Source organism: Lygodium microphyllum, chromosome 7 (assembly GCF_053477565.2).
Source record: "Lygodium microphyllum isolate KBCC chromosome 7, Lygodium_microphyllum_v1.1.10, whole genome shotgun sequence".
Lineage (NCBI taxonomy): Eukaryota > Viridiplantae > Streptophyta > Polypodiopsida > Schizaeales > Lygodiaceae > Lygodium > Lygodium microphyllum.
The window spans coordinates 32,262,867-32,283,746 of record NC_141141.1 but is presented as its reverse complement, the minus strand read 5'-3'; the positions used below and the strand labels follow the sequence as shown (position 1 = coordinate 32,283,746).

Below are 20,880 nucleotides of genomic sequence, written 5' to 3'. Positions count from 1 at the left end.
ATGCACAACGGTCACCCTGGCGTATCACGAGTGGAGCTCGATATCTCAACAAGAATCACTCCTTATAGTACCCACATGACGACCGGTTTAGTTTTGGACCCCCAACAACATTCAAGCGCTAAAATAAGTGAAGGCGTTTGACTTGTGCTCTATGAAGTACACCCATATGTATCTAGAGAAATCATCCACTATTAAAAAATACAACACATCATTTTAAGGCGGTAATGGACGTGGATTGCAAAGACTATTGAGGAAAGGGTGTATGATGCTGCTTACCTAGTTGATATGCTTTACAAACCTTTTGAGATAATTTTAGAAGTGGAAGGTCCTCAACAATTCCTTGACACAAAAACTCATAAAGAGAGTCGTAGCCAAGATGTCCTAAAGCAAAATTGCCAAATATGCTCAGAGTCCGTGGACTCTTGTGTGGTGACCAAGGCTTGGAAGCGATGGAACTCCGAATCATTGGTAGTTGGCTTGGTAAGAAAATGTGTTGTGGTAAAGGCCATTAGGTTGTGCCTTGCCTTGAGCAATCACTAAACTAGTTTGAGAGTCTAGAACCTCAATTGTGACTGCGGTGAAGAAAACTACTCGCTCCAATTGGTAAAGTTATTGAATTGACAATAAGTTCACTCCAAGTTGGGGAACATAATAGACATCATCTAGTGAAGCAAGATCCGGACCCTGCTCAGTGGGAAAAGTAATGCGACCTTGGGCTTGAATCTTGACAAAGGAGTTGTTTCCTATGCGAACACTTTCAGCTGGAGGGGCTTGGGAAATAAAAATGCTGGCTATAAGAGTCAGGTGATGTGTAACTCCACTGTCCATAATCCAAATAGATGTTGAGATTCTTGGCTTTGACTAGTGGACCTTTGCAAGCACCTCATCAAGAGACAACTCACAGATGTGAATGAGACTCACATTCGATGTCTTTAAGGAGACAATATCGGTCTTTGCAGACCAGTCAGACAAACCCTGTTGAGTTGGGTAGTTTGTTGATTGTGATGGTTGACTAGTGGTAGAGTGGGTATGGCAGTGCCATTGCCCTTGCTGGGGGTTGCTACCACCTTGCTTCTTTGTTGGGGGTTACCTAATTAGGATGTAGGGGTTTGATTCTTCGATTTTGGTTGCGTGTCTCTTGCCTTAGATTGACACTTATTGTAATAATGGCCAGCCTTTTGACAATGTTGACAATATCGATTCTTCTTAGGTACATTTTGCCATCCAGGTTTGAGAGTAGATTGAGTGGTTCCTTGGAATTCACTAGCCTTGTTTTAATTTTGATTTTGATTTGAGTTTGGTTTGCCCTTGTATTGTTGCCCCCTGTGAGAAGATGCAACTAGAGTCCTCTCTATCGAGGACGTGTTATGAAATTGATCGAACAACTATGCGGAATGCAACAATTGACACTCGAACTCATAAAATGTGGGCAACTGAGGTTGTGAAATCACCTGTTGTATAAAATAAAAATATTTTCTTAGCAGATTGTTAAGGAACATCATAACCTGATTGTTAGAGGACTTGGGAGCCGCACTGGTTGAGAACTAGTGAGGAGGCGCCGATACTCAATCAACTTCACTTTCAAGTCATCCTCGTCTATCATGTTAAAGTTTTGGAGCTCATGACCCAAATTGATGTGATGGGTTCTATCTCTAGCTGCATAGCGGTTAGTTAAGTGTTTCCAATGCTCGGATGGTAAGTTGAAATGTTGAAGCTGAGAATGAAGCTCATGCAATAAGCTCTACATAAGCTCAACAATAGTGGAGGCTTTACAAGCCTTTCATGAGTAGATGACCTCATATGGAACAAGAGCAGAATTAGGTCGGGGTTCTAACCCTTGCATTAAATCCCATAGGCTCTAAGAGTGTAAGACATGCCTCATTAAGTTTGACCAAGTGGTATAGTTTAATCCATTGGAATGAGTCTTGTCATTAAATGCGTGCTTGGCGGATGAGGAGCTAGAACCATGAGGTGTTTGTAAAGAGAGATAAGTGGAGTAAGATAAAGGATAAGATGGTGGTGCTGGTGTTGGATAAAAAGGAAGAGGGGGTAAAGATGGATAGGCAGAAATAGGTTGTTGATGTCTAATGAGTGCTGATTGGTGCGGAGGTACCGAAATAGATATAAGTCCATAGGATACCATAGGCGAAGGTGGAGGCACTGGGATATAAGAGCCTTGTCAGTTGGGGCATAACATAATGATTGGATGGTCCACTAGGTAATGCCATAGAGGCAAATCGCAATATCTTACGATTCACACTTGAGTATGTTTGGTATGCATTCCTAGAGGGATAACTCGAAAGCGTGTGTGTGGGAGGTCGAGCCTCCATCATAGATATACCACTTGGAAATGGGTGTGTAGAGATTGGTTCCTTTTGTTCATTAAATGCATTAGATGAAGATGCACCTATTCCAAATTGACCATGAGAAATAAAATCATTTGAAGAAAAAGGAAGGAATGGAATACTATAAGTTATTCTTTTAGTTTTTTATCTAGTTTTGAGTTCATAAAGAAAACATGTCTTTCTCATTACTCAAAAACCAAAGGTTGCTGTGAAGAGTCTCTTCTTGATGAGTATTCCCCAATCCAATAGAAAATACAGAATCAGTTGGCATAGAATCTGAAATAATAGAGTTTGTACTTGGCATTGCAGAAAAGATGTATTGTGGAAGTGATGTGTATTATGAGCTAGGTTTCACTTGTGGATGGCGAGTCCGTAGTGGAGATTCTGAAGGTCTTGCAAAATCATTAGTTCTGTGCATCAAATCTAAAGGAGAAAACTCAAGCTTACCTTTAATCTCCTACTAAGCCCTATGCATAAGGATGAGATCATACTCAGTGGCAGAAATCTGATATGGTGTGTGGACTCCATGGTAGTGTGATGGTTCTTCGCCCATGTTAGATCGGGTAGAAGCAAGTTGGAAGGCCCACTCTTGATCGTTTTTTTCCATGTTTGGTTGTGAAAACTGGAGTGGTGGTGTGAATGCATTTGAAGTCATATGATCCTTCTATTGTTCTTGCTTTCATGGATGAGCTTTTTGATCAAAGGCCAAGGTTTCTCAGAGAGTTTCTAGCTTTGATACCATGTAAAGAAATGCTTTAAACGCAAAAAACACAAAACCAATTGTACGACAAAGCACATTGATAACTCTGAACATAGTTAGGGTTAGGGTAACTCAAAGATTGTGAACACAATGAATAATGAAGTAAATGACTATTGAATATAGAATGCTCATGCAGCAAATACACTATGTAGTGAGTATTGAACCTTGAACTCTCATATCTCTGGGATCAAGGTGTTGAGCTAAAAATGCATTAGCTTTACTTAAACAACCCTAAAACATGCTTAATTAATGAATCAAACTTGCTCTTTAAATAGAAATGCGTTCCTAGAGAGTGTTTGTGTCCCATAAGCACAACCTCACTTGGGAGGATCCGAACTTTCTATGAATAGATATGTTGCCCTCCATTCAGTCCATCTCGTTTTTATAGATTGCAGCTATCGGTCAACTCACAGGTGCGAGCCCATGCAGCCCATGCAGCCTTGCAGTGCCTGGTGCCTTCTTCCAGCTGTCGCCCATTGTTTGGCATCTCCTTCGAGGCTGCGTTTGGCCTCTAGCTCTGCCATCGCAGCCTCTGCACCATCATCTAGTGTTGCATTTGATCTTCATCAGCCAACAGGCGTAAGTCTCCACACCCTCCAGCTGCCTACGTTTGGCCCTTCATCAGCCTAGCAACAGTGTAGCTGCTTCTCCTTCATCTAGCGACATCTTCTTGCTTGCAGTTGCACTCATTAGGAGCCGCCTGACATCACCACACCCTTCTGTAGAGGTGTCGCCTCTGTCTTCAGCAGCCTCTGGTGTCAGCGTTTTGCAGATTCCTTCCTCTTCACAGGTCGACTGGTGGTCATAGACTTTGGATCCGTCTTCGGTGGATGTCACTCTCCAACACACTGCTCTACCCTTGAGTATTTATACTCCTACATTCATTTGCGATATTCATTCACTTCAGAGTTGTGTTTTTCTTTCCCTTCTTTTGTTTGTGTTTGAGTTTTGAGTTTTGAGTTTTGTGTTTAGGGTTTAACAATTTCTTTTCGTGTCTGTGTTTGTCTCTTTGTGTTTCCGTCGTGGTTGTAAACTTTGTGTTTTCTTAGTGCAAATCCTAGCAGTTTTCTTCACATGGTATTAGAGCCGGTACTCTTATAAAGAGTATCTTGTGGATATTGTGGAGAGCTAGTCTTTGTGTGAGGCACACAATACAACTCGTAACCAAATCACAATGTCCCATACACCTTCTTCTCTAGTTTCTATGATGTCCTATCAGACTTCTCCATCATTGGAGGTCGTGAGATGGCATTATGGACTCGGTGAGGAGGACGGCACTCCACTTTCACCTTCACTTTATTTTTCTACTCCTATTCGAGATTTCACTAACATGACAGAGGAAGACTTTGAGGACTACTATTGCAACAAGTACGATAATGTTTACACCCCTCTTACAAGCTTTGCTACCACATTCGAATCGATTGGTGAGGCTGGCTACCTCTTCGATCATGGAGGACTTACGACATTTGGAGTGCTTGGCGATTCATCTTCATAATCTCAGCCAGCTCCAATGGCAGGTTCGTATAACCCTTTTGAGTTGAATGAATCAAAACCGTCGCCTGTTTCTTCTTTTGAGGTGTAGGATTCGAATGACTTTGTGTATGTGAACTTTAATAGAGGGGGACTCATGAAGTAGACGGAATTTAGGTACATCTACAGCTTTTGTTTCATTTGAGCATGTAACACACACTTCTCACTTCCCTCCCATCCCACCCTCTTCTACCTCCGCGCTTGATTATCTCTCTTTATTCTTTTAAACTCTCGGATTATACTCCACATCCGCTTCACACACATTGGGGGTTGGATCTTCCATCTCCGCTCCTAGCACCTTCTCATTCTCTACCCCATTCTCTACCTCTTTGCACCATGGTACTTCGTTAGGGAAAATGCCAGCCTTTAATACAATGCCTCTCTCCTTTTTGCAAATGAGCACATCCATAGCATCTGGGACGGTTGTGATGGGCATCCCCCTCACTACCCCTAGATTCACCTCTCATATGACCACTCAGACGCATGGGATTCCATCCTTGGCTTATGGTGTATCATCCCACTTACCTTGGGTTACACCTACGCAAGGATTTCCATCTTCTGCTCCACGTGTTCCCATCCCATCTTCACCATGGGCTACTCATATGGCTACCATGCCCATGTCTAGTTAGCCCATCCCTACCTATGGATCCACCTTGCACACTATCCACATGCTTGGTGTGCACTCTGGGGCTCATTTCCAAGTGCACTCCACTCCCCCATCTTACCTCCATTACACTTTTTCACACTATCCATCTTCGAGTAGTACCACTCTTGTTGCAACGGCCAAAAATGCCTTCATTGATAAGACTCGTTTTAACGGGTCAAATTTCACCACTTGGTTGAATTTCATGCAACAAGTGTTTGAGTCTCAGGGTCTTTGGGACCTTGTCATTGGTCTTGAGTCTATGACATCCTCGAATAGCTCACCCTGACTACATCTATCGATGGAGAACTCGCAATGCCACAACCAATGTAGAGCTGATGCAAGGATTGCTTCATGGGTTTCACTCTCAGTTATAGTACTTTCTACTCGCGTCAGAGCATTGGAGTCACCTTCTCGACTGCTATGTGGCCCAAGATCGTACTTGGCAAATAAATCTTGACTTTGAGCTTCAAGAGTTCTCTATTAAGGAAGGAGATGATTAGAAAGTCAAGTTGGTTGAATATAGGTGGTTACTCATCGAGTTCACCACTAGTGGCTTTTCAAAGTTAGACGATGATCAGGTTACGTTCTTCTTGAATAAGTTGCCCGAAAAATACTTCAATTTCATTCAACACATCATCTCACAGTCTCGATTGCCAACCTTCTACGAGTTTGAGTGCTTGTTCTTGTGTTACGCGAGGCTACATGATCAAGTCAACAAGAAATTCTCATCACAGTCTTATTCAGAGCAAAGGGGGTTAGTTGCCTCTTCTTCGGGAGGGAAAAAGTCAACAGTGGCAAGAACTCGTAAGATGCAAAGGCAAGCCAACCAAAGGGTGACTCCTCTTCCTCAGATGGAACCAAAGAATCTAGACTTATTTGGTATTAACTCCCTAAGAAAAACCGGTTTTGCACACACTGCCAGAGAGCAGGCCATGTGGACAAGGAGTTTCCCTCCAAGGCTCAAGGTCTTCTATCTAGAAAGCCTTAGTTGACCACTGTGAGTGCATAATCCAGTGGGGCTACGCCTTCGGCTTCTACTTTATCAGCTCCTTCAACATTTGGAAGCAACTCCCTAAGAAAAATCGGTTTCTCACACACTGCCAAAGAGCAGGCCATGTGGACGAGGAGTATCGCTCCAAGGCCCAAGGTCTTCCACCTAAAAAGGCTCAGTAGATAGTGTGATTGCACAGTCCGGTGGGGCTACGCCTTCTACTCTTGCTTCATCTGCTCCTTTAGCACCCGTTGTTGTTGTTGGACATGTGGCCTGAGCACAGCCTCAGTAAATAGCCGGTTTCACTATCTTTGAGGGATTGATTGGTTTGGAGGTCCCGATCCCGTTGCACTTCATACATCCATCTCACCTTCCTCTCCACCTCGTTAGACATTCCCTTGGCAGAGCCTTGCTACTAGATGTATGCGATGGTGGATACCTTCTTAGACTAGCATGTCTCTAGGTCCTTTAGGATACCCTAGGTTAGTCTAGCATCCATTTTTCGCACTCTTAGAGTCAGGTCCATAGGATTCATTGTCCTTAGCTTTTTCATTCTTAAGTCTTCCATTGCATTTACTCACACACATACACATTCATTGCATTGTCTTTTCAGTTAGATTTTCTCTCTGTTATGTTTTGCTTTGGAGTATCTCATCACTGACCTCTGTGTTTGTAGATTCTCATATCTTTTGCAAGGTTTTGTCTTTCAGTGCAGGGCTAACTTGTAGATTGCTTTGGTCCTATCTGTGCTAAGAGCTGTGGGGATATGCACCGTTCCTTTTATGGTTTCATCATCCTAGGAGTGCTTGCTCTTCTTTTGGCATGGAGGTTTCCCCTCTCGAGGCGGATTGTGCAACATCTCTCTCGATGCTATCATGGCGGTGACTTCTACCTTACTTCTCTAATGGGGTGCTTCATCCACTTGATCTTCATCATCTTCTTCCATTCCTTATGGTTCTTGGCACCACATGAAGACCGACATTAAGCTTCTTTTCCTTCTTTGGCATCTATATCCAGGCTGAGAGGGGGTTCCTACCCTTCTTGGTGTTCCATAGGCTTCAGCACTTTGTCTTCGACATCAGCTTTTCCCCCCTGTTGTACCTTCCCCTTTGTATTGCATGATTTCATCATCTTTATACTAGGGTGCTAGGGCAAGTGAACAATTTTTCCACGAGGGACACTATCCAAGTGGCACCTGCTGCATGAGCGTTCTTCAGTATGTAGCATACTTTGCATCTCATTGTGCAGAGCACCACTTGAGCGGATTGTAAGCTATTTCCACCGGTGACTGTTGACACCACACCACCATACTCCCTCATCATATTTTCCTTCATCATCGACACCCAGTGATGGTAGTGATAGTATATTTATTTTGTGAAGATCTTGGGTTTTGACCATTTTTTTCTTGCTTTACTCTCCCGTCAAGGGCACGGATACTCAATAGGACGAAAACTTATGTGAAACTCTCACTTAAATATTAACTTCCTCACATCCAAAAAGCCATTTTAAAAAAAAAGTCCATAGCTGATTCCATCCGCCTTTATAGGGCTTGATAGGTCACTAGGCAGTTGATGTGCACCCTTTGTCCAATGCCTTGTCCCCTTTGGGGTGATCACTTGGGCTCCCTTGATAAAATAACCATCGCCTCTATAGTCTTACTAGGCCATTGGGCAGCCGACGTGCACCCTTTGTCCGATGCTTTGGTTGCTTTTTGGGGTGGGACGCCTTGGGGTTAAAGATAAAGAAAAAGGGCTTGGTTGGCCTTCATTCTCGTGGCATCGTTGTTGGGCCTGAGAGGGGGTGTTGAGCTAAAAATGCATTAGCTTTACTTAAACAGCCCCAAAACGTATTTAATTAATGAATCAAACTTGCTCTTTAAACAAAAATGCCATCGTTTGGTGCTTGTCTGACATCTCCTTTTAGGTTGTGTTTGGTCTCTAGTTGCCATCGCCAGCCTCTTCACCATCATTTGGTGCTTGCGTTTAGTTTTTATCAGTCAGACGTCAGTATCCATACCCTCCAGTTGCCTGTGTTTGGGCCTCCATTAGCTTGGCGACAGTGTAGTTGTTGCTCCTTCATCTGGCAACATCTTTTTGCTTTCGTTTGTACTCATCAGAAGCTGCATGACATCACCACACCCTTGTGCAGAGCTGTCGCCTCTGTCTCCAGCAGCCTCTCGTGTTAGGGTTTTGCAGATTTCTCTCTTTATAATCGATTGGCGATTAGAGACTTTGGATCCGTCTTCGGTGGATGTCACTCTCCAACACACTGCTTTACCCTTGAGTATTTGTATACGCTTACATTCATTTGCGGCATTCATTCACTTCAGAGTTGGGTTCTTCTCTCCCTTCTCGTGTTTGTGTTTGAGTTTTGAGTTTTGCACTTAGGATTTGAGTTTTGCTTTTTGTGTCTGTGTCTGTCTCTTTGTGTTTCTGTCATGGTCATACACTTAGTGTTTCCTCAATGCAAACCTTAGCAGTTTTTTGCATAAAGGTAGAGGTTATAAGTTGGAGAGTGTGTCGTACTTTGAACGGATCCTGAAACGTAGCAAGGCAGCCTTTGTGTGTTAAACATTAACAAACAGAGCTAGAGAGATTGGATTTGATGCAGACAAGTAGTGCAGGAGAGAGAAATACTAAAAACGCAGGTACTTGAGGAGAGAAAAATTGGGCGAGAGCTGGAAGCAGTAGACGACTGTGTAGAAGATATAGGCGACAGTTGGAGGAGAGAAACTCAGCAAACGTAGACTGTAGATGATGGAGACAATGTCTAGCAGATGGTGATAGGTCTAGTTGATGGTGACGGCAGTAAAACGCAAGGATTGGGTATTAGGCGACAATCGCAGGATGTAGGCAAAGGCTAGAATTAGGTGCCAGATGGTAGCAAATAGCTATGGGATGCTTTGACCGCAATGTCTTCCATGAACGGGGTGTGGGCATGAGAGTGATGGCTCTTGAAACTTGCAAAAACGAGATTGAGGGAGAATGGTGGGTTGCATGTCTATTTATAGAAAGTTTGGTGCACCCAAATTAGGGTTTTGTATGTCTCTCTAGGATTGTGTTTCTTTTTAAAGTAAGAAGGTTTCTTCATTAATTAAGCATCTATTGGGACAATTTAAGTGAGGCTAATGCATTTTTAGCTCAGCAAGTGCTATCTCTTAGAGTAGTAAGAAGCAGCCCTTAGTTGCCATATCACCTATTGAGACAGGTATTGAGTGGCATCTTTTGCCACATGCAAGATAGTGTGGCTTTGATGATTGTTAGGAGAGCTTACTTGTTTTAGACAGGTCCTATTGCATTGTATCGCGACAATGAGAGTTGCATTGCTTTGGCACGTCTGTTCAGCCACTATTAGCTAGTGAGAAACGCAAAAGAGACATCACATGGTATGATACAATACCTCAAATAAATAGGCTGCAAGGCATGTGTCAATATCTCCTAGCCCTCCTCCACCTAGGTGCAAGAACTCTTGATAATGAGCCAAGGTGAGGCTTATAAGTGAAGATTTTACGCACACTTATATCTATAGTATTCCCTAAACATTACCATGACCTGTGTCATTAAAAGCAGTTTATTAGTGTAGTGCTGTGGTTTGGTAATTATGACTAAAACTATGTTGGCAAGAGCTTGAATGCGAGTAATACTCTGGATTTTGTCTGATGTGTAATAGTTGTCAAGTTTTTGACTGGTTTTTTGTAGCATTGCTGTCATGCTATTGAAATTTATGCGACTTGAACCTCTTTACATTCTACCTTTACTCTTCTGAGGCTTGACCTTTTTACATTCTATCTTTACTGTCCTGAGGCTTAGCCTAAAAGTGGTACCTTAGATGGATGCTGTGGTTAAGTGATTATGACCAAGACAATGTTGGCAAGATCTTGAATGTGAGTAATACTCTGGGTATTGTCTGGTGTGCAGCAGCTGTCCATTTTGACTTGCTCGTTTTTGGTAGCATTGCTGTCATGCCATTGGCTTTTATCTGAATCAACCTTCTTGCTTTCTAGCTTTACTCTTCTGAGGTTTAGCGGAGTTCATGCATTTATAGAGAGTTACTAAACTGCTATTTTTTAAATAAATGCAGGTGGCTGATAAACCCGGGGTTGGAGGTAGTAGTTCCTTGGAAGAAAACACCTTGGCCGGAGCCTCCAAAAAGATGGCCCCCACCACCATTGGTGGGTGATACAGTAAGAGAAAAGCAAGGGAATAAACAGGGTGGTAGAGGAAGAGAGAAGCGGAAGGCCCGCCATGCGGAGAAACCTAAGCTGGATCTCAAACATGTCAAGGGTGATGGTGGGCATGCCTCTGGTTTACAATGAGGATGGCAGTATCTCAGTTTTGTAATATGACCTTCTTGGCTTTTTTTTTTTCTTGGAGGCTTAAGGGGAAGCCCTCGAAAATTAAGCTACTGAGCTAATATAAGTTCTTTGAGCGGTTGAGCAGAAAACTGGGCAGCACATTTCAGAGGGCAGTACCCCTTTTAAGAAGGTTCTATGAGTGACCTCTCTCTCTCTCTCTCTCTCTCTCTCTCTCATGCAATGCATGTGCACCCCATTCTATTATCTAGGGATTGCAAACAAGGGTGTACGAGACCATGCCTGGTAAGAGAGAGAGCGCAAGGCATTACATGTACGCCTTCCATGTAAAAACTTTTACAAGTCTCGTACCTTGCAATGAAGAGATTCCTCGGTATGCAAAGTATCCCATCCATATAATCCTACAGCTTACGATAAATATTACCAAAGAAGACTACTAAATCAACGTTTCTAGGTTCTTAGAAAGTAGATTTGACGAGTATCTATCTAATAGTTATAATCAGGAATTATCTTAGATTTTAGTAGTCCAATACCTACTGGTATACCATTCCTAGTGACCAACAACATAAACCTCATCACATATACCTTAGGTGGTAGCACCTTCCTCAAGACATGACAAACTAGGGTGAATTTGAAGGATATAAGTGGAGTTATCTAGACCTTAGGCTTAGTAGTTGATTGAAAGTATAATACGACCCTGTATTCCAAGGTCTTGAGACCTTTGTACATATGCACTCATTTCATAATCATGATATAAGCTATGTTAAGATTCTTGTAGGTTTGTGGACACAAGGTCAGAAGTTTGATATAAACTATGTTAAAATTGTTGTAGGTTCACACAATGTCAATAGTTTGATTGTCGGGGATTGTTGGATTGATGCAAGGAGTAATTTAGCTTATTAAAGTTAGAGCAAAGTATTCATGTGATGATTGATTGGAAATAGTGTGAGCATTCACAAGGGTTGGATAAAAGTAAGTTCACAAAGGAAAAGGAGGATATTGTGAAGCTACAAAAGGTAAACTTAATAGTTTTTGTTTACGATGGGATAAGCCATAGACTCAAATGCTCACAAAGGGGCAGCTCCCCAGCTTATAGAGTGGGCAAGATCTATACTAGCATTGTTCCTATGTGCATACGGGATGGTTAATGAGTTGAGTGAACGACAAAAGCTTGATTGCACCTTGGGCCCCTCCTCCTTGGTACTCTACGAAGTTGTTATGTGCATCTCTTGGTTGGATAATATTGCAAAGAAAAAGTTGTCCTTTGATAATGCTATCCTCAACATGCTACTCGTCCAATTTGCAAGAGTTTTTTTGTAGCAAGTAACCAAAGAAAAAAAATGGAAAGAAAGGAGTCGAAGTTTTGCAACTTATAGCCAAAGAAAATAAAAGGAAAGGGATTGACTACAGTTTCTTTACAAATAATTGGATGAAGTAAGAAAATGAAAGAGAGAATTTGGTCTTTAAACAAACAACTCTTAAACTTACTCCAAATCTCAACCTAATTACTACCTCTTCTTGTGAACATTAAGAGCGAGTTTTCACTTGAAACATATTTCACCTTGAATTGAACCTTGATGTTGACATAATTCACTCATTTTCATCCTATCAATGGAACCAAAATGAATTGTTTGCAACCTTAACATTTGTGAAAGTAGCTTCCTTACACCTATTTGGTGCATGTTGACAACTATGTGGACTTGGATTCTTTTCCAAACTCACATGGTTGGATCATCCATTGAAGGGAAGGTAAGAATTGAGCACTAGAAGCATCCAATCTCTCACCTCAAACTAAGCTTAAATCTTACCATGTATCCCTTGTACAAAAGGCTAATTCCATAGCTTTCTATTGTTAAATGATCCATGCCCCCAATATTCAAAGTGTATTTCATTTAACTTGATTAGGGAACTAGGCAATGCGACTTCCATCTCACTAAGGTTGGCAAAAATTGTTTGCTCTAGTGCTCTCTTTATGGTTACTATGACACTTGCCATTCTTGACTACCTAGTGTTTCAAGGAGGATGCTTTGTTGGAAATTTGTACAATCAACAATTTTACTAATCTCATGATGACACAATTGTTCTAGTTAGAAAAAAGTACATTAAAGCTAAACCTAAGAGGATTCTTTTGTGGGGAAGAAAAGTACATGAAAACTGAATCTAAGAGGATTTCCTTGTGGGGAAGAAATCATACTCAACATGATCGCCTAGAATGTGATTTCTATCCATCATCCATCACTCTTCGATGGATTTGAGCACCTAAAGTGTATGGAATATTTCATTAAAGGCTACAAGACTTTGAGGTAATACCATCATATTGATCAAGATGAGTAGGAAGAACTATTCCACCAATGCCAAAAAGAGCATGCCGAATAGTCATTCCCTTGATGGTAGAAAAGTTGAAGCACGATTGGAAGTCCTTTATGGTGGTAATGCCTTAGATTTCACACATATGAAGAATATTCTATTAAAACAATGCTATATTAGTTCTTGATTAGATGCTAACAAGTAAAGTGACCTTGGAACTTTAAAATGGAATTAAAGTTGAAGAATGTGCCATGCTTGCTTTTATGACTTCAAGGAAGTCTAGCTTAGTCCCTAATGTGGCACTAACCTTAGGCATACTCTTACTAGCTTTATTAGGTTGAGGAAAACCAATAAAAATGTAACCCTTCTTCCCAAAGTTGCATAATCAAAACAACTTCACGATAGATAGGGAAGCTCAAACATTTCTTTGGTAGTGATTGATTCCTAAATCTTTAGATAAAGGCAAGATAGTAACAAAATACTAAGACGGAATGTGATGATGAGATGATCAAATTTGGGGATTGTGCATAAGACTTAAAGGTATTTATGGTTGATATAAGTGTGCACTCAATATCAGAAGAACCTTTAAAGTCTTCTAGGACACCCTTTAAAGATGTTGAACATTTAGAATATCCCATGACAATGGCTCATATGTGAAGATTGGGCAAGTAAGAGGGAGCATTTTTTTGATGATTTGTTTAAAAAAAATAGAATTTTAGATGAAAATGCAAAAAATGAATTATAAATTGCCAGCATCACCAATTGATGGGCCATACAAGTTATTATACTTCAGTTAGTGTATACCTCTCTTGAAATCTCATTTTCAAGTAAATGGCTCTTCATGAGGGTAGATGTAAAATTGATATCATTTGAGGCTTGTTAGAATCTTGGATTTGTAATGTCTTACATTCTCAATCAGCCCTTTGTGTGAAAAAAGGACTTAGTCCTAGGTCTTTGCAAGTTCTTATCGAGGTGCTTGAGCACACCATGTTACACTTCATATGATTCTACAATTCACAAAGGGCCATGACTCAATTTACTTGGGAAAATTTGGAAATTTTCCATGATATTTCAGGTTGATTACACCCTACTAGCAACCAATGGGAATGGCATTGTCGCTTTTGTTGAATTTTGAACTTTTCAATCATCTAAAAGAAACATGCAACAAAAGTGGCATGACCAAAAAGGCCAATGCAACTATATGTCCAACTAAAGCCAAACTAAAACCAAATCCTCCACCTTATCATGCCCAAACTCATTGATGCCATAGATGACAAAGCAATGCCATGCACCTAGATAGTAACACAAGCTTTTTAAGAAATAAGGCACAAATAAGAGGGATAGAGCTTAGAGGAATAAAGTGGTGAGATCTAAGGAGACTTCAATAAATCTCTACAATAAATCTAAATCTTGACCTACAATCTTTGCTACTCTAATCAATAATCAGATATCCCAAATGAAAGCTTCTGACCTTGTCATGATCCATGCCCTTACAAATAGTGACATAAACCTTACGCTCTTGCTAGGTAGTATCCACACTTGAACACTTCTAATGCATTAGGTGATCTTTAAGGTTTATTCAATTAGGAGATCAATGCATCACAATGAGTTAAACTAAGGATGGGAGAAGTGGCTAATAGGTGCTAAATGGTGTCTACTAGTTCAGAAAACAAGGGCCGGTGTGTGGTAGCTATGATGATCATTATTTGACACAATGGAGATGTAGTTAGTGATAATTATAGAGACGAACCATTTTATGTTTGAATAAGTCCTATCGTTATAACTCTAGAATAATTAATGGATATAGAATTGATGGTAATTATCCACAATCAAACTCAAAAGGTAATTACTCATAGTGCTTAGAAAATAATCTTAATAAGCCTAACTAGAGCTCTCAATCTTCACATGAACAAAGCATGCTCCCCCAATCTATAGATGCTAAAGAAGGATTTTTGCATTAAGAAGTGTTGGTGCTCATTCCAATCCCCTCTCATAATAGAGGCTAATGATCATATTGCTAATAAGCAAGGCCATATACAATAGCCTTGAGTTAAGTTCATGTCTTTAAGTTTTCCGAAGGATGAGATTGGAGTATGCAACTCGAAGATGGGACTAATAACATGTTTTGAGTTGGTTTCATAGTTTAGAGGGGTTGTTCAATGGATACATGGTAATTAGGGGCGAATCAAGTTCAAAAAGCTCGATATGGACCTAGTTAAAGCCCAAATTCCTCACAACATAGGCAAAATAATCATGGAATTTAGTAGGCTGGCACATCATGCCAACCCAAGGTGAGAAGAAAGTTTCATGGTTGCCTTGCCCAAAGCTTTTAATACTCCCTTAACAGTGACATGGCTAGTCAAGGGTGGTTGGATGTTGAGTTGGTTTAAGCCCAACGCATTCTCACAATGCATGTTCAATAGTTATTGCAACAAGAAAAACAACACATAGAGGTAAGGAAGTAAGTTGCATGATTCTCCAAGCATACTTATGTCTTCAAGATTTTGGAGGACTCCCTCAATCAAGACATGGTAGAGTTCCCTGTTTAGAGTTTCCAAAGCCATTGATCTCTTGGCCATAGAGACACTTATTGGACTAGACATGTGGAAGGATTTGACTAAGATAATTATGACATGGCTACTTGTGAAAGTCAAGGAAAGTGAACAAGATTGGTTCCAAAGATGTAAAGACACACATGTGGCATCTATCTCTTGCTCACAAATCCTTCATATTGGGAAGGTTTGGTCTCATACCTAAGGGCACTAAGCTAGTTGATGGTTTGGATGAAAGTGATGTAAGGATGGAAAGCTAGAAATAAGGAGCTAGCATCGATCTCTTGCTTATAGATCCTTTGTATTGGGAAGGTTGGGTCTCATTGTTAAGGGCCCCAAGCTACTTGATGGTATGAGATGAAAGTCATGTACCCACAACTCGAGGGGAATCCACAGTTGGTACGTTGTAGTGTGTGTGCTCATAGCAAGGAGACTTAGGTCCTTTAAATGGAGCTTTGAGGACCTGCCAGATAATGGTAGGAGGGGTGACCAAATTTACTCTTGGATTTTGAAAACAAGTTAAGGGAATATGTGGAAAACGTACATTTGATTTAGATATTGGGGTAGTGGCAATGCATGAGAAGCAAAATCCAAGGTAAAGGAAATTCTAAGGGCAAGTGTAACTCCAAATAGATGTTATGGACTACATTGGGTATGTTGATATTGGGTTGAGAACGACTGTGTGCATGTTTGCCCCAATGAAAGAAGGTCAATAGACCCCCTCATCATTAGTAGATCTTGTCATGTTGAATCCACACATAACATTTGCAATAACTAGAGAAACATGAATAACCTGTTGAGATATCGAGCTCCACTCGTGATACGCCAGGGTGACCGTTGTATATTTATGTCACCGACTTGTCAGTTGCAGACGCGGTTGGTACACCGCCCATGAATAATAGCTACATGATAGCTATCCTTATCTACTCTAGTTCGTGGCTCAGTTAGTATGCCACCTTAGTTAGTTGAGTTTGGTTTGAGACCCATATATAGGGTTCTTCTATTTCTTTGTACTAGAGTTCTTTTGGCTTACACAACTAAGAAGAGGAAAACTGTTTTCAGCCTCCACCCTTGTGTGTCTTCTCCCATTGTGCAAGTAAGAAAGCTTCAAGCGAGACTCCTTCCTTCTCTCCCACAATCTTGACATGGTATCAGAGCCTTGTTCGTGGTAAGGAGCTCAAGAAAGCAAGCCAAGCTCGCGGTGTTCTGGTAAGAGGAGCAGTGTTGCTTTCATTTTCTGTTTTGGGAGCAGATCTCTGCAGGTAGCACAGCCGGAAATTGCAGGAGTGCATTGTCTCAGGTTGAGACGCCCTTCGCGGTGAAGCAAGAGGGCAGTATATGCTGCGGGAGAGGGCTTTAGCCCTTGGCGACCTTGTTTTTTTGATTTGAGGCCATTTCGGGGCCTGTTTTGCAGACGGAAGTTTTCTGCACGCACTCAGGAAAAGGCTCAGTTTTATGCTGTGCGACCACTGTTCTACAGGTCGGTGAAAAGTTACTGTAGAAATTGCATCGTATGCTTGTGCGCAGAGACATTGGGAGTTTCAGAATCATCCTTGGTTCCTGTTTATGCAAAATCGTCACTAGGAAGTGACTGTGTGGTCAAATACCACTTTCGCCAGTTTTGCAGATTTGCCCTTGTGAGGGTGAAGCTGTGTTTTTTGCAGTGACAGAATTTCTTGCAGTATTCTGTAATGGCGTCTGATTCTCTTTCACAGATTGTCACTGAAAAGCTTGACAAGAACAACTTCCAGGCATGGAAGTTTAGAATGACGAATTTCCTTATGGGAAAAGGATATTGGGAATTTGTTGCAGGAAATGAAGAAGAACCAGTTCTTCCTGATGTTCCCAATCAACAACAAATGCAGGCATTTAAAACATGTCATGAGAGAGCCAGGAAAGTTATGTATTGGCTGTCTATCAGCATTTCAGACTCTATGATTGTGCATATTCAGGATGCAAGTACGCCAAAGGAGGCATGGGATACTTTGTCAAAAATGTATAGCACAAATACGCAAGCCAGGAAAATGCAGCTCAAGCAAGAGTTGCACAATGTACAAAGAGAAAATATGAGCATCAACGACTACCACATGAAGGTGAAGAAGATTGCAGATGCACTTGCTTCCATTGGGTCGCCAGTGGAAGATGATGATTTAGTTTCCGTGACCTTGAATGGTCTAGGAAAGGATTATGCACAGTTTCGGACATCCATTTCAGTTCGTGAAAGATTTCCTGATTTTGAGGAGTTGATTGCTCTTCTAATTTCTGAGGAGCAGAGAAATGGTGGTGCATCTTCTTCAGGAGGAACTTCAAAAGAAGCTGTCTTCTACTCAAATGCTGGAAGAGGTAGAGGCAGAGGTAGAGGAGGCCGATTTGGAGGCCGTGGCAGAAATCAGAATATGCAGCAAACTCAAGAAAACCAGTCCTATGGAGGAGGACGTGGTAACTCTAGAGGCAGGGGGAGCCAAAGAGGTCGTGGTGGATGGCAAAGAGGCCAAAATGCAAACAGTAATGTTGAATGCTACTACTGTGGTAAAATGGGTCATATGGCTAAAGACTGCTATAAAAAGCAGAATGACATCATGAATGGAAAACTGCAACAAGGGAATTATGCATCTTCTAGTAGACAGAGTGATGACAGAAATGAGCATTTGTTCATGGTGCAGCACATGAACAATTCTATGACAAGTGCAGAAGAAAGCAATGATGTATGGTATGTTGACTCAGGTGCATCAAACCACATGACAGGTCATGCAGAATGGATGGAGGATGCAAGGAAAATGGAAAAACCAGGATTTGTGGAGACTGGTGATGATACTACACATCCTATTGTGCAGATTGGAAAAATTCCCTTGTCTATGCAGGGTGGGAAAAAGAAATACCTGTCCGATGTATTTCATGTCCCGAATATTACCAAGAATCTGGTTTCAGTTGGTCAAATGGTTGAACAGGGCTTGCAGGTCAGATTTAATCCTCATGGATGCTTTGTTGAGGATATGAAAAATAAAGGTCGCTTGATAGCAAAAGGAAAGAAGAAGGGCAGAATGTTTACATTGGATGCAGACATGTCTGAATTGAGTGCAGCAATGTTTGCACATGGGACCGGTGTAGTTGCAGATATTGATATCTGGCATAAACACATTGGTCATGTTAATGTACAGCGACTTAAATCAATGCAGGCCCAAAATATTGTTGCAGGATTGCCCAAATTCAAGGTTGCAGAAATGCATAAGGTATGTGAAGCCTGTCAGTTTGGAAAACAGGCAAGGAAACCATTTCCTAGACATGTTCAAGAGAGTGAGAAGCCATTGGAATTAATTCACTCTGATGTGTGGACAACTAAAGCTGCATCTCTTGGAGGCTGTCATTATTTTGTCAGTTTTATTGATGACTATAGCAGAAAAGTTTGGGTGTATTTTATGAAAAAGAAAAGTGAAGTTTTTGGGCATTTCAAAACTCTTAAAGCTATGGTTGAAAAAGAAACAGGCTTGCAGATAAAATGCCTAAGGTCAGATGGAGGGGGAGAGTACCTCTCAAATGAGTTTGCAAAGTTCTTGCAGGAGCATGGCATAAAGCAGCAATATTCATGCAGTTATACCCCACAACAAAATGGAATTGCAGAAAGGAAAAACAGGCATATTGGAGAGGTATCTCGTGCCATGCTCAATGAAAAAGACTTGCCAGATTTTTATTGGGCTGAAGCAGTTGCTACAGCAGTCTACATAATGAACAGGACTCCCACTGCAGCAATACATGGAATGACTCCAGAGGAGAGGTATACTGGTAGGAAACCAGATATTTCTCATTTGAAAATTTTTGGTTGCATTGCCTATGTACATGTGCCAGATGAGCTGAGATCCAAGTTGGATCCAAAAGCTGAGAAGTGCATCTTTATTGGTTACTCTCTGCAGCAAAAAGGGTATAGATGCTATAACCCTTCTACTCGTAAGTTTACAGTGAGCAGAGATGTTGTTTTTGATGAGATGAGTAGCTGGTATAGACCAGTAAATGTGATTGATGATGAAGATGCACAAAATGGTAATGCTACACAGAATTCACAGCAGCAGTCACAAAATATTAGTGGACCTGGAGCGTCCTCTAGCAGTGGTTCACATTCTTCGCCATGGACAGGCAGATTGAGATCAGGAGAATCTTCTCAAAGCAATGCAGATAGTGGTATGCAGGTATCACGAAAAGGAAAAGAGAAGGTAGATCAACCCATGTTTGATGTGAATGCAGGTCACTCTTATGTGGATGGTGAATCCAGTGGCTCAGAACAGAGCATTGATGATGAGTTGGGTATTCCTTCTATTGTTACACCTGGAGTAAGGAAGACCAGGGATGTTTTGAGAGCACCTGGGAGTGAACCTACTTTGCGCAGGTCTACAAGAGCTAGGTATCCTGTGGATAGGCTGAAATATGATGGATTTACAGCCATTCACTATGCATATATGGTCAAAGTGATACAGGAACCAGAACCCACATCTTTTGAGCAAGCCATGGGAAAAGAAAAATGGGAGAAAGCCATGGATGAAGAAATGGATGCCTTGGAAGCAAATGCTACATGGGAGTTAGTACCTTTGCCTAAAGGTAAGAATGCAATTGGCTGTAAGTGGGTTTATAAGGTGAAGCACAATGCTGATGGTTCTGTGAACAGATACAAGGCAAGATTAGTAGTCAAGGGGTATGCACAAACATATGGCATTGACTATGAAGAAACATTTAGTCCGGTTTCAAGGATGGCAACCGTAAGAGCAGTCATTGCTATGGCTGCATCAAAGGGATGGTCTTTACATCAGATGGATGTAAAGAATGCCTTCTTGCATGGTGATTTGCAAGAAGAGGTCTATATGGAGCAGCCACCAGGTTATGTGCATGCTGTTCATCCTGAGTTTGTTTGCAGGTTGAAGAAAGCCTTGTATGGCTTGAAGCAAGCACCTAGAGCATGGTCTGACAAGATAGGACAGTATCTTGTCACTATTGGCTTTCAGATTTCCAAGGCAGATTTCTCACTTTATGTGAGAAAAACAGAGAAAGGTATTATGCTGCTTGTCATTTATGTTGATGATTTGATTATGACAGGTGACAGTGATGAAGATATCCTTCATGTGAAAATGCTATTGAAGCAGAAGTTTGAGATGAAGGATTTGGGAGAGCTGCGTTATTTCTTGGGCATTGAAGTGATTAGATCACCAAGTTGGATACAGCTCTTGCAGAGGCAGTATGGATTGGACATGCTGTCCAAATATGGGATGACAGGCTGTAAGCCTATTTCAGTTCCTTTGGAGCAAAATGTGAAGCTGAGCACAGATGCAGGTGAGCTTCTAGAAGGCCCTACTATGTACAGACGCATAGTAGGAAGTTTGATTTATATGACTATTACCAGGCCAGATTTGAGCTATGCTGTTGGATTGGTAAGTCAGTTTATGCAGGCTCCAAG

General features: G+C 41.3%; 1 protein-coding gene across 1 annotated transcript in view; it reads left to right on the top strand.

The window, feature by feature from the left end:
• The window catches only part of LOC148033324 (putative beta-1,4-xylosyltransferase IRX14H), a 31,066-nt gene extending 19,831 nt beyond the window's left edge, over positions 1-11,235 (top strand). The window contains exon 3 of the mRNA XM_087681234.1: positions 10,353-11,235. Within this exon, the coding sequence (XP_087537360.1) occupies positions 10,353-10,587 (235 nt within the window). The 3' untranslated portion in view covers positions 10,588-11,235. The remainder of the gene's footprint in view (positions 1-10,352) is intronic.
• Positions 11,236-20,880: the final 9,645 nt, after the last annotated feature.